Source organism: Podarcis melisellensis (genome assembly GCF_964234715.1).
Source record: "Podarcis melisellensis genome assembly, chromosome: 16".
NCBI lineage: Eukaryota > Metazoa > Chordata > Lepidosauria > Squamata > Lacertidae > Podarcis > Podarcis melisellensis.
The window spans coordinates 4581699-4604683 of NC_138533.1; the positions used below are offsets into that span (position 1 = coordinate 4581699).

Here is a 22985-nt window from a genome sequence, read left to right on the forward strand (position 1 = left end):
GACTGGGATGAGGCGGGCCTCCCGGAAGCCTACTAATTTGATAATAATAATAATAATAAATTTTATTTGTATCCCGCCCTCCCCAGCCGAAGCCGGGCTCAGGGCGGCTAACAACAATCAAAACAATCAAACAATCAGATAATTGCACATTCTAAAAATATTTCATTATAAAAATCAATTGAAATCAAATTAATGGCAACTGATTAAGCAAAGATTCTGTGCAGGTTGCCAGAGGAGGGAGTCAGGCTGTGCCCTGACCAAAGGCCTGGTGGAATAACTCTGTCTTGCAGGCCCTGCGGAAAGATGTCAGGTCCCGCAGGGCCCTAGTCTCTTGTGACAGAGCGTTCCACCAGATTGGAGCCGCAGCCGAGAAGGCCCTGGCTCTAGTTGAGGCCAGCCTGGCCTCTCTGAGGCCTGGGACCTTGAGGATGTTATTATTTGCAGACCGTAGGTGATGAGAGTTAGGGAAGTGATTCAGAATCATAAAAGCCACCAAGGACTTGTTAAACCACCTGGCCGAGGCTGGATACCGGGTATCCAAGAAGAAGGCGCAGATATGTCAACCAACTGTAAAATACCTTGGTTTTGACATCTCTCACCAACAGCGAACTCTAAGGGAGGAAAGAAAACAGGCTATTATCCAAATACCAGAGCCAAAAAAAAAAACAAAAACCGCAGGGAGCTCCGTGGTTTTCTGGGATCCGCAGGGTTCTGTAGGATATGGATACCTAACTACAGCAGCATTGCTCGGCCCCTGCATGAGTCAACTAGGGGAACAGAGAAGGATCCTTTTATATGGGGCAGGGAACAGCAGCAGGCTTTTCGGGATCTCAAAGTGGCATTACAACAAGCCCCAGCGCTTGGCATCCCAAACCCCGAGAAGCCTTTTACCCTGTTCATAGATGAAGACCAGGGGGTAGCCAAGGGAGTTTTATGCCAGAAACTGGGAAATTGGCAGCAACCCGTTGCATACTTGTCAGAGAGGCTAACCTCAACAGAACAAGGGTTGCCCCCCTGTATGAGAGCAGTTGTGGCAGTGGCCACCCTACTCACAAAGGCAGATAAATTCACGTTCGGACAAGACACCACTTGTGTGACTCCACACGCAGTCCCAGCCTTACTTGACATGAAAGGCACCTATTTCCTATCACAAGCAAAAATGAGGAAGTGCCAGATGTTGTTATTACATCCACACCTGAAGTTTCAGGTTACCACAGCCCTTAACCCAGCTACCTTATTACCGGTAGGAGAAGGTGAGGGACCGACCCATGATTGTGTAGAGGTCATGGATGAAGTGTATTCCAGCAGGCCTGACCTTAAGGATGAGGCAAACCCACATTGGCCTTCATGGTTTGTGGATGGAAGCAGCTTTGTTGAGGCTGGACAGCGAAAGGCAGGATATGCAGTGGTAGCCCTTGAAAACAACGTGGTTGAGGCCAGTTCACTCCCACTGGGAACCTCAGCCCAACTGGCTGAAATAACGGCACTTACCAGGGCCCTGTGTCTAGCAAAAGGGGAAAAGATCAATATTTATACTGACTCAAAGTACGCTTTCCTCACCCTGCATGCCCACGGGGCACTGTGGAAGGAAAGAGGTCTGCTCACCTCCAGAGGGGGTCAAGTGGCGCACCCTCAGGCGCTCTTAGACCTTCTGGACGCTGTCTGGGAACCTGAAGCAGTGGCAGTGATACACTGTTATGGACACAAAACTGGACCTAGTGAAGAGGCCAGGGGAAACCGCCTGGCTGACCGGGTAGCAAAGGAAGCAGCCCGGGGTTCATCCCCAACACCTTTCATTGGGGCCCTGGTACCAGAAGAAATTCTGGATAGCACCTTGAAACCAAGGTACTCTGCCCATGAGGTGGCTACTGCAGATGCTGAGGATATGGATCCCAGGATCATTGTCCCGGCAAGTAATTCAGCGGTACCATGAGTCCACCCATGTGGGACCTGATGACATGACCAAGCAGCTGGAAAAGTGTTTTTATGTGGCCAACCTTTACCAACTGGCTGCCCAAGCTTCCAGGAAATGCATGTTGTGCCAAAGGAACAACCCTAGAACTGGACACTTGGCTCCACCAGGAGTTCAGCACAGTGGGACGGCACCCATGGAGGACCTTGTTGTGGACTTTACTGAATTACCTCGATGTGGATTGTATCATTATTTGCTTGTGGCAGTATGTACGTACACAGGCGCCCAGCGGACGACCGCTCTGCTGGTATCACTCCGGACCTCTAGGCCCGGCTGGAGAAGTGGATGGGAGGAGCGCCCGCCGGCAGCGCTCCCAGCGTGCCTGCAGTTTGAGTAACACCACCTGATAATGTTTTAAATTCCGAAAGAACTCTAGTGTGTATTATTTGGTGTGAGGAAGAGCCCGTGGGTATTTTGACACCAAGTGCCACCTACTCTTGTGGGTGTGTGGTAATCTACCAACCTTGGGCTCCTTCCCCGTGGGGCTTGTGTTTGCCCTCCACCCACCAAGGATATAGTCACCCCGCAGGACTAGAAGGGTTCTATTTGCATACTATAGGATTTGATCCTTGGAGGTTTCCACGACCCCTTTTATCCTGATCGCCCTGAACGCCCAGGCAGGCCAAAAACCTTCCCCAGACCCTTATCATGATTAAGGAATGGTGGGAGGAACCTTGGAACCATCGGGCATGGTGGATAGGGGTGACATGTACTGCTTTGATTATATGGATGCTGTTATATTTCTGTTGGCACGAACGCCATAGGTTTTCTGGAAGGAAGCGATCCCCCTCCATCCCCTTGATGATCCTTCTCCTATTTATGGTGGGAGAATCCACTCCCAAGGCCAAATGCTTCCAGGCCTTAAATCGTAATAGCATTTTCCCCACACATGAAATGAGAAGACAGGGGGCTCAGAGTCTCTATAACAAGTGGCTTCAATTGGCAGAAAAAGTAGCCCATGTTCCTGTACAAACTTGGGAAGGAAGGATGGGATATGTCCTACTAGACAATTTCCTCCCAACAGGGTGGCTCCGGGGGCTCTTTACTATGCTTATGGGACCTTTGCTAATTTTGCTTTTGCTCTGCTTCTGTATTCCCTGCTTTTGCAACAGATGATGCAAAAAAAAAAAAAATGATGTCCCGAATGATGGGACCCCGTGTGATTGCCCTCATGCGAGAGTATAGGCCTATCCCTGCGAACGAACCTATGGGTTAGGTTGTTCAGAAGAAGAGGAGGGAAATGAAGGGAGTGGGCAGGGGGGGTGCATTGACAGTTGGAAGGCAACGCCCGGAGAGCAGGAGGAGAAATGCATCTGGAGCAAATAAGATATGCAGGTTTGACTGATAAGCGAAAGGAGTGCACTGCCAAAATGCTCTGGCAACACCCAATGAGGCCATAAGGCAAAGGGGGGAATATGATATGATACGTTACTGGTGGTGGGGTGGTTGGGAGGTGCTGCTAGGGTATAAAAACTGCTTGCTTACGTGTTTTAGACGCCCCCAGCCTTTGGAAATAATTCCGCTGGTGGTCTCTGCGCAGATCACAATAAACTTTTTCTCCGAAGGAACTGAATCCCTGGTGCTTCTTTGTCACCTCTGCGTCCTGGGTAAGCGGGCAAATGGATCCCAAGTAATTAAGGCTTCACAGTAGGAAGAAATTCAACAGGTGCTGTTTCTTTCCTCTCCTCAGTGCTTCAGGGAAACCGCTTAGGGCGGTTTGCTTTTTCTGTCTTCCTAATCCACAAGAGCCCTTTACACATTGGTACTGGCAAATATCCTCCCCTGTGGCTCATTCTACCCCCTGGCCTACCATAAAGACAGGACGTTGCCAACTTTTTCTTCCAGAAAGGCTCCTGTGTCATTTGTCGGTATTTTTTTGTATCTTCGTTTTAGGGTCTTGTTGTAATTTATGTGGAAACTGTTCAGTTTGACTGTGTGTTTTTGTAATGTTCTATTTATCGTATAGGACAACAGTCGTACCTCGGGAGTCGAACAGAATCTGTTCGACTTCCAAAACGTTTGACAACCAAAGCACGGCTTCCGATTGGCTGCGGGAAGCTCCTGCAGCCAATCAGAAGCCCCGTCGCATGTTCGGCTTCCAAAAGAACGTTCAAAAACCAGAACAGTCACTTCTGGGTTTTGATCGTTCAGGAGCCAAATCGTCCGAGAACTAGGCTGTTTGAAAACCAAGGTACGACTATACTTTTTCTATGTTGCAGTTATGCATTTTTTCCCCGTGTTGTAAGCTGCCTTGAGCATAAGTTTCATAGAATCATAGAATTGTAGAGTCGGAAGTTTGAAACGCGACATACAAATAAAATTATGTATGTGCGCATGCAGGGCCGGATTTAGGTTTGATGAGGCCCCAGGCTACTGAAGGTAATGGGGCCCTTTATATGTCCAGCTGTCCTTTGTCAACAACAAATTGTTGCTGTTTTTTTGTGTTGAATATATGCTATATTTATTTATTTATGGACCTTATAAGTATCTAAAGCCATTTGCACATGACAAAATATGTATTTTATCCAAGTAATTGTTGAACTGAAGTACAATTAAGAAGTAGTAGTATATTAATATTTTGGAAATGTACATCCAGTGTTTTTTTTCCTTTACATGTTTTGGGGTCCCCCAAGAGAGTGGGGCCCTAAGCTATAGCTTGTTTAGCTTATACGTAAATCCGGCACTGTGCGCATGCATGTATGTTTAAAATGGTTGCATGGGAAGCTGGAATCCGAGAGATGTACCATACTTTCTCGTGTATAAGACTAGTTTGTTTTTTACTTAAAAAATGCTAAAAGAGGGGATAGTCTTATACACGGGGGCAATCTCCCCCCACTTTTCTTAATTTTGAGGCCCCCAAAATAGGGGGCGTCTTATACACGGGGGGCGTGTTATACACGGAAAAATACGGTACTTCCCCCATCATGACACAGCTGTTGCTACAGGGAGGAACGGCAAGGAGTAGATGCCTCTTCACCTGTTGAATTTCTGTCATTTAAAAAAGGCCCCTGGCAAAGGACTCAAGGTGATGACGTTCTGTCCTCAGGTGTCACCTGGGCCTATGGGGAGAAGCTGTTCTGGGCAGCAAATCCAGAACCAGGTGTCAACTATGGGATTTAGGATATTCTGTCAATCTAGAATCACAGAATTGCAGCGTTGTGTCTCCCCCTCCCTGCCCTCCCTGCAGTGGCGTAGCAAGGTCAGGTGGTACCCGGGGCAGAAAATTTCTTGGCCCCCCCCCATTGAAATGTAGTTGGAATCCCAAGAGACTGCGATCGACTCACAGTATAAAAAGACTGGATTTGATCTACTCATTGTCATTGCCAGTTGTTGTAGAGCATTTTTTTTGGGGGGGTGGAAGGTTAGGATTAGCGCGCCGCAGCTCCCCCCCCCCTCGGAGATGATATCTGGGGCTGTCTGCCCCCCCCACTGCCCCCACCTTGCTCTGTCCCTGCCTCCAGGTCCAAATATTAACTGCAGGACCTTGTTGATTTCTTAAGCTTCACCCCACAAACTCCATCGCAAAGCCTTAAGGGTTCACAGCTTCAGATTAAATGCTACGGCAGTGTGCCCTCCGAACTTTTCTGCCATGGTTCTTGTGCATTCAATGGCTCAGTGACAGGCAGAAATCCAACAGATCAGGCCCCTCCTAGGCATGGACATGGCAACGGCTGCTCCTACTAGATTTAGTGTTAGCGACGCAGGAAATCTGCCCAGAAATAAGTTGGCAACCCTTCACAGAAGCTACCCTCGGAAGGGGGGGGCATAGAGAAACACAAAGGTGTGTTGATTTGAGCTGCAAAGAAGGGGAGGCAATATATTCCTGTTTCTAGAGGTGAGGGTTGCCAACTGTTTCACTGAGATCTGCACCTGTGCGTTTAGCAGCCGTGTCATCTACAGACATCGTCAAGCCGCTTAAAAAAATATATATCTCTAGGCTGTAAGAGGAGTTTCGCTTCCACATTTCTGCAGGCAAAGCTCCTCTTGGAAACACGACAGCAGGCCGGGCTGGGTTTTCTGGTCACTTGGCAACACCGCCCAGGCTAGGAAGGAAACCTCTCTGAGTGCGAAGGTTGCCAACTTCAGCAAAAACCAAAGCTCACATGCCTTTAAGGGACACCTGGATGTGTAAAAACAAAAACCCGCTGTGCTTCTCTAGGGATGGAGAGGAGCAGAATTGATGCCGATGACAGAGGAGCACGGGCAGGCAGAAAAAGTTGGCAACCTCAAGAACTGCGTGGAAAACCCGGCTGCGACTTGCGAGTTGGGAAGCTGGCTTGGCGAGCCTGATCAGTCTTCCTGCAGAAGCATTTGCCCTTCTGTGTTGTTTCCTCAAAACTGAGGGAATCCAGGTCCATTCTGGACCGAGGGAGTTTGGGGCTGGTCGCTTGACCACTTCCATCACCATTGGGCATGCTGGCTGCGGGGAGCTGGAGTCCAGTGACCTTTGGGGGTCTGCAGGTCCCCCCTTCCTACTGTAAATCGGGAAACAGTGGCAAGATTGTAGAAACCGTCTTGCTTGGCTGCTAATCAGCCTTCTCCACAATCCAAAGTAGCACCAATACTGTATATTTTCAGGAGGAAAAAAAAATAATGCATATTTTTCGCTTCCCTAAGGAAATACTAGAGCAAAGCCAATATGGCTGGGAGGCGTCAGACTCAGTGCTGCCCTCTGGAAGGGAGCGTGTTGAACTGCAAGGGCTCCGAGTTCCAGTCCACCCACCGGCCTTTTTTTGCCGCAGCTGACGGGGTTTTACTGACCGGGGTGGTATAGATCGGGTCGAGAGCTCCCTCCCCATCTGGGCTTTGTCTCAGGCAAGTTCACAGGCCTCGGGGACCGAAGCCACCCACCACAGAACTCCACATCATGTCCTGTGCGTTTCCAAAGGGCTTCCGCGAGGAATCGAACCCAACGCCGGCAATGTCAGGTCGTCCGTGCACGGCCCGTAGCGCCATGTCCCAAAACACGCTGAAGTTGGAACTGTGCAGGCAATTTTGGCCTCCTTTTAGCTGGCTGCAAAATGAGTGTCTCGGGGTGTGTGTGAGAGAATGGGATTGGGGATGGCTTAAGAGGAGGGAACCAAAATTTTGGCGGTGTGTCTTCAGGGAGGGAGGCAGGAGGCCGAGCAGGGTGCAAAAGTACCCCTTGGGAGTTCCTTAAAAGCCAAGGCCACCAAAATCATCTGTGGGTCTGCCAGAACGTCGTGCGTGCCATCGCAATTTGTCTCCCCTCTTCCTAGCCTCCGTGAAAGGGGACAGCTTAAAAGGAAATGCAGGAAGTACGATGAGTCTGTAGCTTGGGGTAGGTTTCTCTGGAAATACTGGGGTACAGTATGAAATACTCCTTCTGGAGAGAGCAGAGGAGAGGACACTGATGGGAATTTCTCAGACCTTGAGTTCGAATCCCATTTGGTCCTTCAATGCCTTTGCTGCGATCCCTCTCCAGCAGATGGGGTTTTATTTTTTTGCGGATGACAGGGGCTCCCGTAGTCTGCGAAATATATTCGCTTGTCCCCAGTTCAAGTAAAAGTGTGAGCAGTCCAGGATCCTGCCGCTCGCCAGCGCTATCGGCTCGGTCCGGCATGGCGCCTCTCCAAGGCGTGAGTACATGAGGCACAACAGACGGCTTTGTAGTAGGAGTAGACGCAGAGGCGGGCCTGCACGATCACCGGGCAGTTGTGGTATTTGTCCCTGCAGTTCTCATCTGCCGACCAAAGAGGAAAAGCAACATGAAAAAACCCCAAAGAGTTGTGGGGTCTCCAACTTGACAAACCTGACAAGGAGACTGAGAATGTCCCCTGCCCTGTTAACTCTCTCGACAGATGGGGAAATACGAATCTGTTCACTGGGATAAGTTCTCGGCTCACATCTTCAGTGACCTCATAACCACAGCTCCCGGAATAATTTTAAAAAACTATCTGACGTTTTTACAGGGACGCAGGTGGCGCTGTGGATTCAACCACAGAGCCTAGGACTTGCCGATCAGAAAGTCGGCGGTTCAAATCCCCGCGACGGGGTGAGCTCCCGTTGCTCGGTCCCTGCTCCTGCCAACCTAGCAGTTCGAAAGCATGTCAAAGTGCAAGTAGATAAATAGGTATTGCTCCGGCGGGAAGGTAAACAGCATTTCCGTGCGCTGCTCTGGTTCACCAGAAGCGACTTAGTCATGCTGGCCACATGACCTGGAAGCTGTACGCCGGCTTCCACAGCCAATAAAGCGAGATGAGCACCGCAACCCCAGAGTTGCCTGCGACTGGACTGGTCAGGGGCACTCATCTCACTTTGTTGGCCGAGGGAGCCGGCATACAGCCTCCGGGTCATGTGGCCAGCATGACTAAGCCGCTTCTGGCAAACCAGAGCAGCACACGGAAACGCCGTTTACCTTCCCGCCAGAGCGGTACCTATTTATCTACTTGCACTTTGACGTGCTTTCGAACTGCTAGGTTGGCAGGAGCGGGGACCAAGCAATGGGAGCTCACCCCGTCATGGGGATTCGAACCGCCGACCTTCTGATCAGCAAGTCCTAGGATCTGTGGTTTAACCCACAGCGCCACCCGCGTCCCAATACTGCCATAAGGGACCGCTGCAAATTCCTGCATTGCAGGGGGGTTGGTATAGAGTCCAGCCTTTCTCAACCTGTGGGTCCCCAGATGTTGTTGAACTACAACTCCCATCACCCCTAGCTAGCAATGCCAGAGCTCAGGGATGATGGGAGTTGTAGTCCAACAACATCTGGGGACCCACAGGTTGAGAAGCGCTGGAATAGACAATCCACAGGTTCTCTTCCAATTCTACAATTCTGTATCAAGACTAAAACCCTAACAAGCTGAGACTTGTAAGAATCCTTTTATCCAGCTGGAAAAGCCTGCTGGAACAAAAACAACCATCTTCAGTTGTTTCCGAAAAGCGCAGCTAGCGAGGGCTTGCCATATCTCGACAGGGATGCCATTCCATGGAAGAGGGGCAGCCACACAGAAGGCCCCGCTTTGAATGACTATACCGTATACCACCATGTCATATTGTAGGAATTGTATCTCTGCAAATAAACAACTTTGCAGAAATGCACCCCTTGGGCATGTGGAGTTTTTCAGCCTGTCTGCCCATCCTCCCCCCATTTTTGGCCGTAGGGAGGAGGAGGGGGCCGGGTGGGTTACCTAGGTCCAGGAGGCAGGGCTGAACGTTGCAAGGCCGTTTCTTGATGGGCTTGAGATCTGGCGGACAGAGGTTGCTCAGGGTCTTGTTTTGGGTCAAACACTGGACCTCTCTCACTTGGACGCCCCCAACGCAGGACCTGGAGCACTGAAAGGACAAAGGGGAAACAGAACAGTTGTGGAAAATGGACCTAAAATTTACAGCATGTTACAGTTTAAGAGAAAATTATATTAAAATTATATATCAGTGGTATCTAACACTGAGTAAACTGGCAAAAATGTATATATCTAAATCAGGGGTCAGCAAACTTTTTCAGCAGGGGGCTGGTCCACTGTCCCTCAGACCTTGCGGGGGGCCAGACTATATATTGAAGGGGGAAAATGACCGAATTCCTATGCCCCACAAATAACCCAGAGATGCATTTTAAATAAAAGGACACATTCTACTCATGTAAAAACACGCTGATTCCCGGACTGTACGCAGGCCGGATTTAGAAGGTACAGCAGAAAAGGTGTCCAAATATAAACAGTCAACTTATTAAACCTCACAATAATTTCATAATATATAGTGGTACCTCTGGTTACGTACTTAATTCGTTCTGGAGGTCCGTTCTTAACCTGAAACTGTTCTTAACCTGAAGCACCACTTTAACTAATTGGGCCTCCTGCTGTTGCCGCGCCGCTGGAGCACAATTTCTGTTCTCATCCTGAAGCAAAGTTCTTAACCCAAGGTAATATTTCTGGGTTAGTGGAGTCTGTAACCTGAAGCGTATGTAACCTGAAGTGTATGTAACCCAAGGTACCACTGTATCTGTCTATGTATTTCTAATAGTATAACCAAATCAGTGATTTTTGATAGGACTGCAAAAACTACTCTGAAAATTCATTATTCCAAAAGTGAAACCTTCATCTGGTTGTAAATATTAAGATCGTACCAGCAAGAATGAGCCTTTCTGTAAAAAAAATGATTAAACATTTGATGTTAGCTGCTCTGAGCCTGGATTTGGCCGGGGAGGGCGGGGTATACATAAAAATTATTATTATTTATTATTATTATTAAATCAAGACTTACTGACTAGTGATTTAAATTGATTCGATCTAAATCAAACCCACCCTGGGGTTTCCCCTGCCGCAAAACCCTTCCCTGTTTTGCCCGTTCTCCGAATCCTACGTGTGGAAGGGGGTTCCCGCCCCACCCGTGTCAGACCCTCGCCCTCACTCACGGAGCTCCAGGCGGTGGAGAACCAGCGGGCCTCGCAAGACGTGCCCACGCAGGGCTGCAAAGAGGGTGGCTTCTCCAGGTGGGCGCAGTCCGAGGCGTCCGTCACGTTGAACTCAGCGCCCAGCTTGCTGATGCAGATGAGGTCGCGCCGCTGGGTGCCCGTACTGCAGTCCGATGAGCACTGGGGGGTGGGGCGAAGAGGCAGAGGGGGGGGTGGATCAGAGCTAGATTTAGGTTTGATGAAGCCCTAAGCTACTGAAGGTAAAGGTAAAGGGACCCCTGACCATTAGGTCCAGTCGTGATCGACTCTGGGGTTGCGGCGCTCATCTCACTTTATTGGCCGAGGGAGCCGGCGTACAGCTTCTGGGTCATGTGGCCAGCATGACTAAGCCACTTCTGGTGAACCAGAGCAGCGCACGGAAATGCTGCTTACCTTCCCGCCAGAGCGGTACCTATTTATCTACTTGCACTTTGACGTGCTTTTGAACTGCTAGGTTGGCAGGAGCAGGGACCGAGCAACGGGAGCTCACCCTGTCGCGGGGATTCAAACCGCCGACCTTCAGATCGGCAAGTCCTAGGCTCTGTGGTTTAACCCACAACATCCCCTATTGAAGGTAACAGGGCCCTTTATATGTCCAGCTGTCCTTTGTCAACAACAATTTTTTCTGTGTCGATATAGGAGCGTCTCCACCCCCATCGTTCTGCCCGGACACTGAGGTCCAGCGCCAAGGGCCTTCTAGCAGTTCCCTCGCTGCAAGAAACCAAGGGTGCTGGGAACTGTAGCTCTGCGATGGGCAAGCTACAGTTCCCAGAATTATTTGGGGGACGCCATGGTTGTGTAAAGTGCTACGATAGTGTCTTAAATGTGGGGCAGGCACCCCCGACCTTCGGCCCTCCAGATGTTTTGGACTACAATTCCCATCATCCCTGACCACTGGTCCTGTTAGCTAGGGATGATGGGAGTTGTAGTCCCAAAACAGCTGGAGGGCCAAAGGGTTGGGGATGCCTGGAATAAGGTCTAGGTCTCTTAGTTAGCTGTACTTTCAGACTCGGTTTTATGCCTGTCAATCCACATTTGTAGAATGTTGATGTGTGTTCTAATCTGTTTTTAGTCTATCAATAATTATTATTTTTTCATTTTAATATACCATATTTTTCGCTCTATAAGATGCACCAGACCACAAGACGCACCTAGTTTTTGGAGGAGGAAAACAAGAAAAAAAAGATTCTGAATCTCAGAAGCCAGAAGAGCAAGAGGGATCACTGTGAGGCGAAAGCAGCGATCCCTCTTGCTGTTTTGGCTTCTGGGATAGCTGCGCAGCCTGCATTTGCTCCATAAGACGCACACACATTTCCCCTTACTTTTTAGGAGGGAAAAGTGAGTCTTGTAGAGCAAAAAATACGGTAGTTGTTTTTAACCGTTTTTTTCACTGATAAATCTATTGTTATGTTTTTTTTTTGTAAACCACTTTGAGGTATTTTTTTTTTTTTTACAATCAGACAGTGTATAATTTTTTTGAAATAAATAAAAAGAAATAAAATGAAGGGTGCTGAAATTTGTAAGGAGTAACTCCCCCCCCCAAAAAAATATCCCCTCACAGAGCTACAGTCCTCAGAGTGGTTTAACAGTCAACCCAGGGAATTCTGGGAAATCTGGCTCTGTGAGGATGAGGAATAGGGAGTCTCCTCTTAACAACTCTCAACACCCTTAGCAAACACGTCGTCTGATTCCTGCATTGCAGCGGGTGGGACTAGATGGCCCTTAGGGACCCCTCCAACTCTATAATTCGAGGTCCGAAATCCGTCTAGCTGTTGGGGCTCCCTGCAAGTTGCAAGGAATCCTGGGAACTGTAGTTTTGTGAGGGAGCCAGGACTCCTCCTGTTAGTCGCCAGTCGCTTGTTGGCAAAAACTACCATTCCCAGAATGCCTTAAGCCAGGCACACCCAAACTCGGCCTTCCAGCTGTTTTGGGACTACATCTCCCATCATCCCTGTTAGCTAGGGATGATGGGAGTTGTAGTCCCAAAACATATGGAGGGCCGAGCCTGGGGGTGCACGCCTTAAGCTTTTGCAAACCGGGTTCAAATGATGCTGGCGACGAGACCGGGATGGGACGAGGGGCGCTGCTCACCGGACTCCATGGCCCAGTGTACCACCGGTTGACCCTCTGGCATGGACCGCCGTTGCATGCCCTCATGTCGGCTGGTTTGGTGCCGGCGCAGTTCTCCTCCACCTGCCCGTTGGCGGCGCTCGAAAGGCAGACCACTGAGCGCCGCTGAATCCCCGTCCCGCACTCGGCTGAGCACTGGAGAGGAGAAAGAGGGAGAGAGGGAACGCGAGAGACAATTCATAAGCTTTATCATACAACTGGCTCTTCTTATAACCATACTTTAGAGGTCCCGGGCCCTAAGGAAGTCAGACTATGCTCCACCAGGGCCAGGGCCTTCTCAGTGATGGCTCCGACCTGGTGGAATGCTCTGTCCCATAAGACTAGGGCCCTTCGGGATTTAACCTCCTTCCGCAGGGCCTGTAAGACAGAGCTATTCCACCTGGCCTTTAATTTGAATTCAGCCAGATCTTTTATTTCCCTTCTCTTCCCTCCCCCTCCCCTTTTATGAAGATCACCTGCTCTGAGACCCCACAGCTAATTCTCCCCTGGCCTCCTCACTGGCCCAAGTAGGACCAATTCAGCCGGCTAGCCCTGGTGACTATCTAATGCTTATTTCCCCTAAATTGATTTCTGAATTTTATTGTTATTCATGTTTTTATACTGTATTTTATGCTGCTTTTACAATTAAGTGTTTTAAAGTTGTTGTTAGCTGCCCTGAGCCCAGTTTTTGAACCGGGAAGGGTGGGGTATAAATAAAATATTATTATTATGATCATCATCATTCCCCTCCTCAAAACCCCAGCAGCCTGAGAGGCAGCTATTTGTATATAATTTATATCAATTTTTCTGCCTTTCCAATCTAAAATACTCATTTTTACATCAACACAGGGTTTTTTTTCCTTTAAAAATGTTTAGGGGTACTCTCATTTTGACTCAAGACAATCACCATTTTATAGTTCAAATCGGGGAAAATAAATATAGTAAATGGGCAAAAGTACAAAGATTTACAAAATGTTTAGGGGTATGCATACCCCTGTGTACCCCAAGAAAAAAAGCACTGATTTTACATATCATAAATCCCTGCATATCTTACAGAAAATATACCCTTCAGTATTCCATTATTACATCCATTATAACTTTATTTACACTGTTGGATTTATCTCAACGCTGCCAATATTTCCAGCTGCACACAGTTATTTCCCATATATTCAAGAAACGTTTTCTAATCTTCTCTAAATGTATGGTCTGCAAACTGGGCATATTCTGTCGGCTTAAGTTGCCACTCTTCTTTGGTTGTTACCTCGTTCGTTTTCCATTTTGGGGCTAGCAAAACACAGGCCACGGTAGTAGCAGCACACATAAATAACCTTTTTTGACACCTGGGAAGAGAGGCAGCTATTTCTAGCCTATCTCCCACAAACCATTCATATCTCACTTGCAGCAATCCCTGGGGTTCTGTTCAAAAAGTGCCTTGGAGTTAACTAAACGTCACACGAGTGAGCCGAAGTGCATTGTGCAGCTATTTCCCCCCAAATATATCCTTTATTAGGCATAGCAAACCACACATTATCAAACAGACACGGTATACAAATTGAGCAAAATACGAGCTCAACATAACAAGGTTTGTCCCAGTCAGATCTTTAACTCCAGAGAAAATCAATTTGCATAAATAATACAATACAACATTACCACATCACCAATCAATTCAGAACCACCAAATCTCTTTATAATGGCCCCGTCTTTCTACATGGACAGCACTCAAAAATTCAGCCACTATTAAAGTAATTTGATCAATCCTGTCTGAGAGCAGGTCCTGAACTGTTGGTGGCATAGAATTGAGCCTGTTAAGTTGTAAGGCCTCTAATAATTGTCTTCTGGCATAAATGCCAAAAGCACAGGAAATGAAAATATACTCCAAAGTGTCAGGTTCCTGTTTACTACATTTGCAGAGACTCTCTGATTCTGGGAGAGCTAAATATCTTCCTCTCACTATCATATTAAATCTGGCTAACGTAAACAGCCTGCACAATTCAAGATCCTTCAGATTTGTCACGTTTCCCTTTTGAAAATCTCTACACAAAGGGAGATTTAAATAGAGAGGAGAGCAAGATTGTGCAGCTATTTATTTGAAGTATCGGGGAGCAGTTTGCGCGGCCAGAAACGGAAGCGAGGCGGAAGGGTAGCAGCATAGGAGGAAACGCCTTTGCAGGGGTTTAATCTAGCTCTGTGAAATACTGTATACTCAGAGTCGAGAGTGAATTTCATGCTCTTTATTCAGCTCATAGTGGTGAGGAGGAATGAATGTCCCCTCAAAGTATCTGCCTTATATACATTATTTACACAATGGGCTGCACGTGATTGGCTAATTCCGAAATTCTCCTGTAGGCCAATCAGGTTGTGGATTCACTTCCATCTGGAGCCGGATTGGGTGGCTCCTGCAGACCAATCAGACTGCTGCATTCTGGATCCTATTGTTCTAGGACCAATCAGACTGCTGCATTCTGGATCCTATTGTTCTAGGACCAATCAGACTTCTGCATTCTGGATCCTATTGTTCTGGGACCAATCAGACTGCTGCATTCTGGATCCTATTCTAGGACCAATCAGACTGCTACATTTTGGATCCTATTGTTCTAGGACCAATCGGACTGCTGCATTTTGGATCCTATTCAACTCAGTACATAACACTCTGCGAGGGATGGGGAATTTCGGGCTGGGGAAAAGAGACGAGAAAGACCCACGGGTTAAAAAAAAGGGGGAGAGGAGGTACCGTGTTGCTCCAGTCGCTGTAGAACCAGGTGCGCACGCAAGGCCCCATGTCGCAAGCTTCGCTGGTCTTCGGCCGATGGTTCCCCGGGCAGTCGCTGTCGCGGAGCAAGTCGCCGTGGTTACTGACGCAGCGGACATGGCGCGTCCGAAGGCCGGTGCCGCAGAGGACCGAGCACTGGAAGGGCGAAGGAGTGTGGGATGTGAAACACAAGAGCAGTCAAGTACAGCATTCCTAGAGTGAACATGTTTACACACCCCCATTGTTCTGCCCGGAAACTGAGGTCCAGCTCCGAGGGCCTTCTGGCGGTTCCCTCATTGCGAGAAGCCAAGTTACAGGGAACCAGGCAGAGGGCCTTCTCAGTGGTGGCACCCGCCCTGTGGAACGCCCTCCCACCAGATGTTAGGAAATAAGCAGCTAGCCTATCTTTAAAAGACATCTGAAAGCAGCCCTGTTCAGGGAAGTTTTTTTTTTTTAAATGATATTTATTAAAGTTTCCAAAATTATATAAAAACAAAACAACAATACAAACAAACACAAACAAAAACAAGTATAGTTTCAATCTCTTATTTTCTTGTAACTTACTTCTCCGACCTCCTCATACCTCCCCTTTCTGTATTCCAATTTCTAATTATTAATTCAGCAAATCCTCTCCCTTATTTTCCATTTAATTTTTAGCCTTTCTTTTCTTTTTACTTAATCATTACAGCTGAAAACCACTTAATTTCTAAACCAACGTCATTCTAACATTCATTAATTTTGCAATGTTTCCTAAGATAGTCCTTAAATTTCTTCCAATCTTCTTCCGCCGTCTCTCTTCCCTGGTCTCGGATTCTGCTAGTCATTTCTGCAAGTCCCATATAGTCTATCACCTTCATCTGCCATTCTTCCAAGGTGGGTAGATCTTGTGTCTTCCAATACTTTGCGATGAGTATTATTCAGTTATTTAATATTTAATGTTGTATTGTTTTTAACACTTGATTGGGAACCGCCCAGAGTGGCTGTGGAAACCCAGCCAGATGGGCGGTGTATAAATAAGAATTTATTATTATTATTATTATTATTATTATTTGAATTTCATCCATTCCTCTTGGCACTCCGGCTGAACGCACATTTCACATTGTCTTACATCAATGCCCATTTTGCAGGCATCCCAGAAACCCTGCTCTAGAGTTTGCTGCTGCTTCCCACACTGAAATGACCCCCCCAACGCCCCATCCTCTCCCCCCCCCCCGGCGACCACCGAATCCCTTACCGAGCTCCAGTTAGTTCGGACTTCCCAGCGGCTGCAAACCTGGACTTGGCAGGCCTGAGTGGCGTTGGGCTTCTCCAGCTGTGCGCACCTCTGGGGGTGCACCATGGTGCTGCGGTTGGCGTAGATCTGCCGGCACAGGACTTGGCGGTGCTGGGTGCCCAGGCCGCAGGATTTGCTGCAGGCTGACCACTCGCCCGCCTCCCAGCTGCAAAAAAGAGACGGACAGGGTGGGGAGGGAATCGAATGAGCAGCGAAAAACGGAATATTCCCTCGCAAGGGAAATAAAAAAAAATAAGGTCTTTGAAAGATACTCCGAGTCGAGAGTGGATTTCATGCTCTTTATTCAGCTCATAGTGGTGAGGAGGAATGGAAGTTCCCCCAGAACGTCTGCTTTATATACATTATTTACACAATGGGCCCCAACGTGATTGGCTAATTCCGGGATTCTCCTGTAGGCCAATCAGGTTGCGGATTCAGTTCCACCTGGAGTTGGATTGGGTGGCTCCTGTGGACCAATCAGACTGCTGCCTTTTGGATCCTATTCAACATTATATACATTATATACGGTATAATAAATGTTCATAAATATACCAAGCAAACATGCACATAAATATATAAACCACATGTCTGAAGCAGCACAGGAAAACAGCCCGGGAACCATATTGACTCCCAAACTGGCCAAAATGTTTTCTCTGCAAGGTCAAAAGAAAATGGAAAAGCCTCCCCATTGTCTTTTCCTTCACAAATCCTGTCTTAAGGGTATATCTGTGTATGAATAGGGTGTGCCTGTGACCTGGCTCAAGAACGCAGTATTTATCATTACAAAAGACTGGCCAGGCTCCCCAGGGTATCCAATCAAGTAAGCATTAACAGGTAACCTTCCAGACAGGAGGTAAACAATGCACTCAGATTTCTGCTGTAGACCGCCCTTTCTGTGATGGAGGTATGATGTTTCTGGGGGTGGTCTTGGACTCCAAGGCGGGCAATTTAAAACGACTATATAAAGGCGGGCACGCCTTTGTTCGGGGTCCTCTTCCTTTCCTGTGTGAGAGGGGAGCACCCTGTTGCAACAGTTCAATAAAGATCAGGCTTACTAGCTGCTTTGCTTCTCAATATTCTCTGGTTGGCCTCTGTTTTTTTCTCTGACTGATGGAGAACCTACAAAGGACTCTATAAGGGCTCTTGTGTCCCCCATAAGGGAATAAGGGCAGATTTTCCTTTATTACACAAGGAATAATAGCAGCAACAAAGAATGGTGGTGAAAGTCGGAACAGGACTCGGTTTCAGCTTCTCTCCAACTTCCAGGTGCCATAAGAAAGCTGCAGAGATAGTGCAGGATAGTGCGCACCCCGGAAATGATCTCTTTCAGCTTCTGCCTTCTGGAGGGTTATAAAGACTAGGACTAGCCACCTGAGAAACAGTTTCTATCCAAATGTGATTTTGGTTTTAAACGCAGTGTAAGGTAGTCTCTATGGGAGTATATTTTATTTAAAAATGGGGTATTTTTAGGGGATTAACCAGGCTGGGACACAGGTGGCGCTGTGGGTTAAAGCCTCAGCGCCTAGGACTTGCTGATCGAAAGGTCGGTGGTTCGAATCCCTGCTGCGGGGTGCGCTCCCGCTGCTCGGTCCCAGCGCCTGCCAACCTAGCAGTTCGAAAGCACCTCCGGGTGCAAGTAGATAAATAGGGACCGCTTACCAGCGGGAAGGTAAACGGCGTTTCCGTGTGCAGCTCTGGCTCGCCAGAGCAGCGATGTCACACTGGCCATGTGACCCGGAAGTTTCTCCGGACAGCGCTGGCCCCTGGCCTCTTAAGTGAGATGGGCGCACAACCCCAGAGTCTGTCAAGACTGGCCCGTATGGGCAGGGGTACCTTTACCTTTACCTTTAACCAGGCTGGGATAGCAGGCTTGTTGGTTTTTGAATGTCTTATGTAGATTTTTTCAATTTCGTTGTTCTGCATGGGACAATGACAATAAGGATTATCGTATCGAAGAGGTTGCAGCCTGATGTCAAGTGGTCCCCGTCCGCTGGGAACAAATTGTACTCTGTATTCTTGCAACTGAGGCGGTTGCTGCTGCTGAAACCCTCCGTTGAGCAAGGGAAATCACGGGGCACCAGGGTTTCTGCAAAGAGGGGTCTCTAACTCTGCGACAAGCAGAGGCGGCTTGGGCCCGCGTAGTGTCTTGCTCAAGACGGAGGTGACCTACTCAAAAGTAGACCGTCATTTCCCCAAAGCTGCCATATGCAAATTTTAATAGGGACAGAGGAAGTTGCCCAATGCCAGAGTCCAGGCAGGTTGTCACAAGGCCTCCAGGCCTGCAGAGGGCAGCAGCTGCCTCAAAAGGAGACCCATAAGAGGCAAGGGTGGACTGGACACTCACTAGGCTGGGCAGGGCTCCGTGTTGCAGGCTTCCTCCGACACGATGGGCTTGGGGATGAGGTGGCATTTCTCCTCTCCCACCTCCTCTTGTGTAACGCGAGAGATGCACTGGTAGACAGACTGCCAGAAACCTGTAGAGAAAGGTGGTGATACTAGCAAATTTTGTCTTTTAAAAATCAAGTTTCTAGCCCTCAAGGCAATTGAGGGGCCGAGAACCACAGAACTCAGCATATACTGGCAAATGTAGCCCCTTCGCATGGTCTGAATGCCTCTCTTTCCTTTGTGTGATGGCTTCGTTCTCGCCATTGCTGCGGGGGCACCTAACGAGCTTAGAGGATAAGAAAAAACTCACAACGCTTGTTTGGCACTTTTCAGAGCGTTGCGCAGGCCTAATCCTCACCACAACAGCCTTGTGAGGGTTGTGAAGCGCTTAAGAGACCGCCGTAGCTGAGAGGCAGGTGCGTCGTTTAAATAAAAGCAAATACATTTTAAAATTCCCCCCATTTTGCAGATGGGGCAAACTGAGGCCGAGAGCGTGTGGTTCAGCTATGGCTAGCGAGTGAGTTTGTGGCAGTTCTGAGATTCAAACCAGGGATTTCCCCAATTTGCAGTTGAGCTTCCTACTCCATGGCGCTACTTTCTTGGAGGGGGGAAGGATAGATAAAGCCATAATAATAATAATAATAATAATAATAATAATAATAATAATAATAATAATAATTTATTTATACCCCGCCCATCTTGCTGGGCTTCCCCAGCCACTCTGGGTGGTTTCCAACCAAATACAGCAATACATCAAACATTAAAAGCTTCCCTAAACAGGCCTGCCTTCAGATATCTTCTAAAAGTTTGATAGTTGTTGTTCTCTTTGACATCTGGTGGGAGGGCATTCCACAGGGCAGGTGCCACTACCAAGAAGGCCCTCTGCCTGGTTCCATGTAACTTGGCTTCTCACAGTGAGGGAACCGCCAGAAGGCCCTTGGTGCTGGACCTCAGTGTCCAGGCAGAACGATGGGGGTGGAGACGCTCCTTCAGGTATACTGGACCGAGAGGGGGACTAAAACTGCTAATAGCCGAGAGAGGACTGGGCCATTGGGGGCATGGACAACCATTTACTGTACTCTGTCTGCCTCTGTGTTACCTCTAGGTCCAGCGGGTGACACTGCCGGTCACCTTCTTCCACCTTAAGTCTCAGTTCCGCCCTTGCAGAGGTAGTGTGGCGTGGTGGTTAGGGCGCCAGGCTAGGACTTGGGAGAGACCGCGGTTCAGAAATCCCTACTGGGTGTGACCTTGGGGGACAGTCGCCACCTCTTTGCCTAACCTACCTCGCAAGGTTCTTGGCCGGATTTAAATAAGGAGAACCGCACACACCTCCTTGAGCGGCGTGGATGGGATGGGCATGCAACAGACGCAACTTAGTAAGGAGGTGGGACAAAACCAGAGCGATCTTCTCTGGCGCCCCCTACTGTTGGGCTCCCTGCCTTCTGCCCTATCCGTCCCAATAGGCTATAAGAGGCTGGTAAGGATGTTACAATATTCCGTTCCACCTTAACAGATGTGTGGAGTTCTTGTACGTCACATGTCTGTTTACATTCCAGCACAGCTTGCTGGGAACTTCCTTGCGTGTATAGCTGTTGCTTGCTTGGACACGAAGGGGAGAAGACATGTTTTTCCTTTTGTCCTGATGCTGAATAAAATGCCTGTAAATATGCTTTAAAGGTAAAGGGACCCCTGACCATTAGGTCCAGTCATGGCCGACTCTGGGGTTGCGGCACTCATCTCGCTTTATTGGCCGAGGGAGCCAGCGTACAGCTTCCGGGTCATGTGGCCAGCAGGACTAAACCACTTCTGGCGAACCAGAGCAGCGCACGGAAACGCCGTTTACCTTCCCGCCGGAGCAGTACCTATTTATCTACTTGCACTTTTTGGGGTGCTTTCGAACTGCTAGGTTGGCAGGAGCAGGGACCGAGCAACGGGAGATCACGCCCTCGTGGGGATTTGAACTGCTGACTTTTTGACCGGCAAGTCCTAGGCTCTGTGGTTTAACCCACAACGCCACCCTAAGTCGACCCAAACCTCCATGTGCAGGAGCAGTCTACCTCTGAATACCAGCTGCCAAGGGAAATAGGACTTACCTTTCCCGCAGGTGGCAGAGCAGTCGGTGTTGCCAATACGCCTCCAGTAGAAGTCCTGCAGGGGGTCTGAGCCGTGCTGGACAGGAGGCGGAGGGGGCGGGAGAGGCGGGACACGGACGTTCCTTTGCAGGGTCCCAGGGCTCCTCCCCGATTGACCGGACGAGGCGGGAGGGGGCGGAGCCGCGGCACGGTTCCTCCCCGATTGGCCGGAAGAAGCTGGGAGGCGGGCCGGGCTGAGGTTCCGGGCATCTGCGGGCACAGGGCGCTGGTGGCTGGGCTGGGGCTCCATCTGGTTGCCCGAGGAAACCACAGTCAAGGCACCTGGCGGGCACGGAGTGGGAAGAAAGAGAAAGGTGATTTTTTTTGCTCCACAAAAGGGTGTCGGCTAAAAAAGGCATGGCACAAAAGGAGTATGCTCGGGGATGGAGGAGGAAAACACAGGTTTACCACCTAGAACAGGCATGGCACCGAAGGAAAACGGACTGGGATGGAGGAGGAAAGAAGCAAACACAGGGGTTTGGGTTTTTTTGCCTGTCACATGAGGTGAGGGGGTGGTTTGCTCACCAAAGTCCTGCCGGGGGCTACGTAGGTCAGACGTGGGGGTCTCCGGCTGCACAGAGGCCAGGAAGAACTGGTAAGAGACACCAGGATTGTCTTGCTGGAAGATCATCTGTGGGAGGCAGCAGAAAAGGAATTAAAGCAGGGCATGGGAGGAAGGGGGGCAACGTAAAATGAGCGCCTTAAGTCTCCTTCCCCGTTGGGAGTTAACAGTTCCCTCCCTCTTTTTTGGGGGGGGGGGACAGAAACAGAGCCTTGGGATCCCTTTCCCAGTGTGAACATCAGAGAAAAGTCCTGCTGGGTCAGAAGAAAACACCTCCACGAAGCCCCTGTTGTTTGTCCTCAGAATCTGATTATGCAGAGGTAGACTCTGTCTGGACCTGGGGGCTCTACTTAGCTCCTTAGGTGGAGAAGGGAAAAGAGAAATCCTGTCTTGGAGGCCCCTCCCACCCAAATACGGACAGGCCCCTCCCACGACTAATTTCTGATTCCCTTCCCCAGATACTCTGCACCCAAATAACCCAAAGAAAAGGAATTTCTTCAGACTACACACATTTCATTTGCCTATACAGTGGTACCTCAGGTTAAGTACTTAATTTGTTCCGGAGGTCCGTACTTAACCTGAAACTGTCCTTAACCTGAAGCACCACTTTGGCTAATGAGTCCTCCCGCTGCTGCCGCGCTGCCAGAGCCCGATTTCTGTTCTCATCCTGAAGCAAAGTTCTTAACCTGAAGCACTATTTCTGGGTTAGCGGAGTGTGTAACCTGAAGCGTATGTAACCTGAGGTACCACTGTATTTGCATCTCTATAGACTCAGGCATTTTGGAAAGCCAAGGTGCATTCACCCTATCTGTGGTCATACTGTACTTCTAATTCTTGGACTGCCTTATGACTTTGCAAACCACAATTTTCCAACCTGGAAATGGAAGCCGAAATATTCTCGGAGTCCCGTAGTGATTTCATGCTCTTTATTGCAGCTTGTAAAACAGTGAATGAATTGTCCCCCCAAACTTCAGGCTTTTATATACATTATTTACACAATAAGTCCCGTCTGATTGGCTGATTCTGCTTCCCTCCTGGAGCCTGATTGGTCTTTTCATTCAGGCCAATCAGTTGTTGCATTCCATTATCCTACCAGCCTAATAGGCTGATTAACGTCCTCCTGGAGCTTGATTGGTCTTTTCTTGCAAGCCAATCAGTTGTTGCATTCTAGGATCCTCCTTGCCTATTGTTCTAGGATCCAAGCTTAGTACAGTGGATGCTCGGGTTGTGAACGTGATCCATGCAAGATGCACGTTCACAACCTACAGCGTTCACAACCCACAGCGACACGTCTGCGCACGCACAGGTTGTGATTCAACACATCTGCACATGCACAAAGCGCAATTTAGCGCTTCTGCGCATGCGTGACTGCCAAAACCCGGAAGTAACCCGT

At 48.8% G+C, this 22985-nt stretch overlaps 1 protein-coding gene across 2 annotated transcripts in view; it reads right to left on the bottom strand.

Annotated features, from left to right (window-relative positions):
• Window positions 1-5135: 5135 nt before the first annotated feature.
• Window positions 5136-22985, bottom strand: part of ADAMTSL4 (ADAMTS like 4) — an 81060-nt gene continuing 63210 nt past the window's right edge. For both annotated transcript variants that reach the window (XM_081891299.1, XM_081891298.1), the window contains 9 exons: window positions 21556-21661; window positions 20992-21312; window positions 18858-18987; window positions 16475-16679; window positions 15223-15396; window positions 12474-12647; window positions 10344-10523; window positions 9124-9268; window positions 5136-7676 (listed from right to left, as the gene is read on the bottom strand). In XM_081891299.1, the coding sequence (XP_081747425.1) occupies window positions 7537-7676; window positions 9124-9268; window positions 10344-10523; window positions 12474-12647; window positions 15223-15396; window positions 16475-16679; window positions 18858-18987; window positions 20992-21312; window positions 21556-21661 (1575 nt within the window). In that variant the 3' untranslated portion in view covers window positions 5136-7536. The remainder of the gene's footprint in view (window positions 7677-9123; window positions 9269-10343; window positions 10524-12473; window positions 12648-15222; window positions 15397-16474; window positions 16680-18857; window positions 18988-20991; window positions 21313-21555; window positions 21662-22985) is intronic.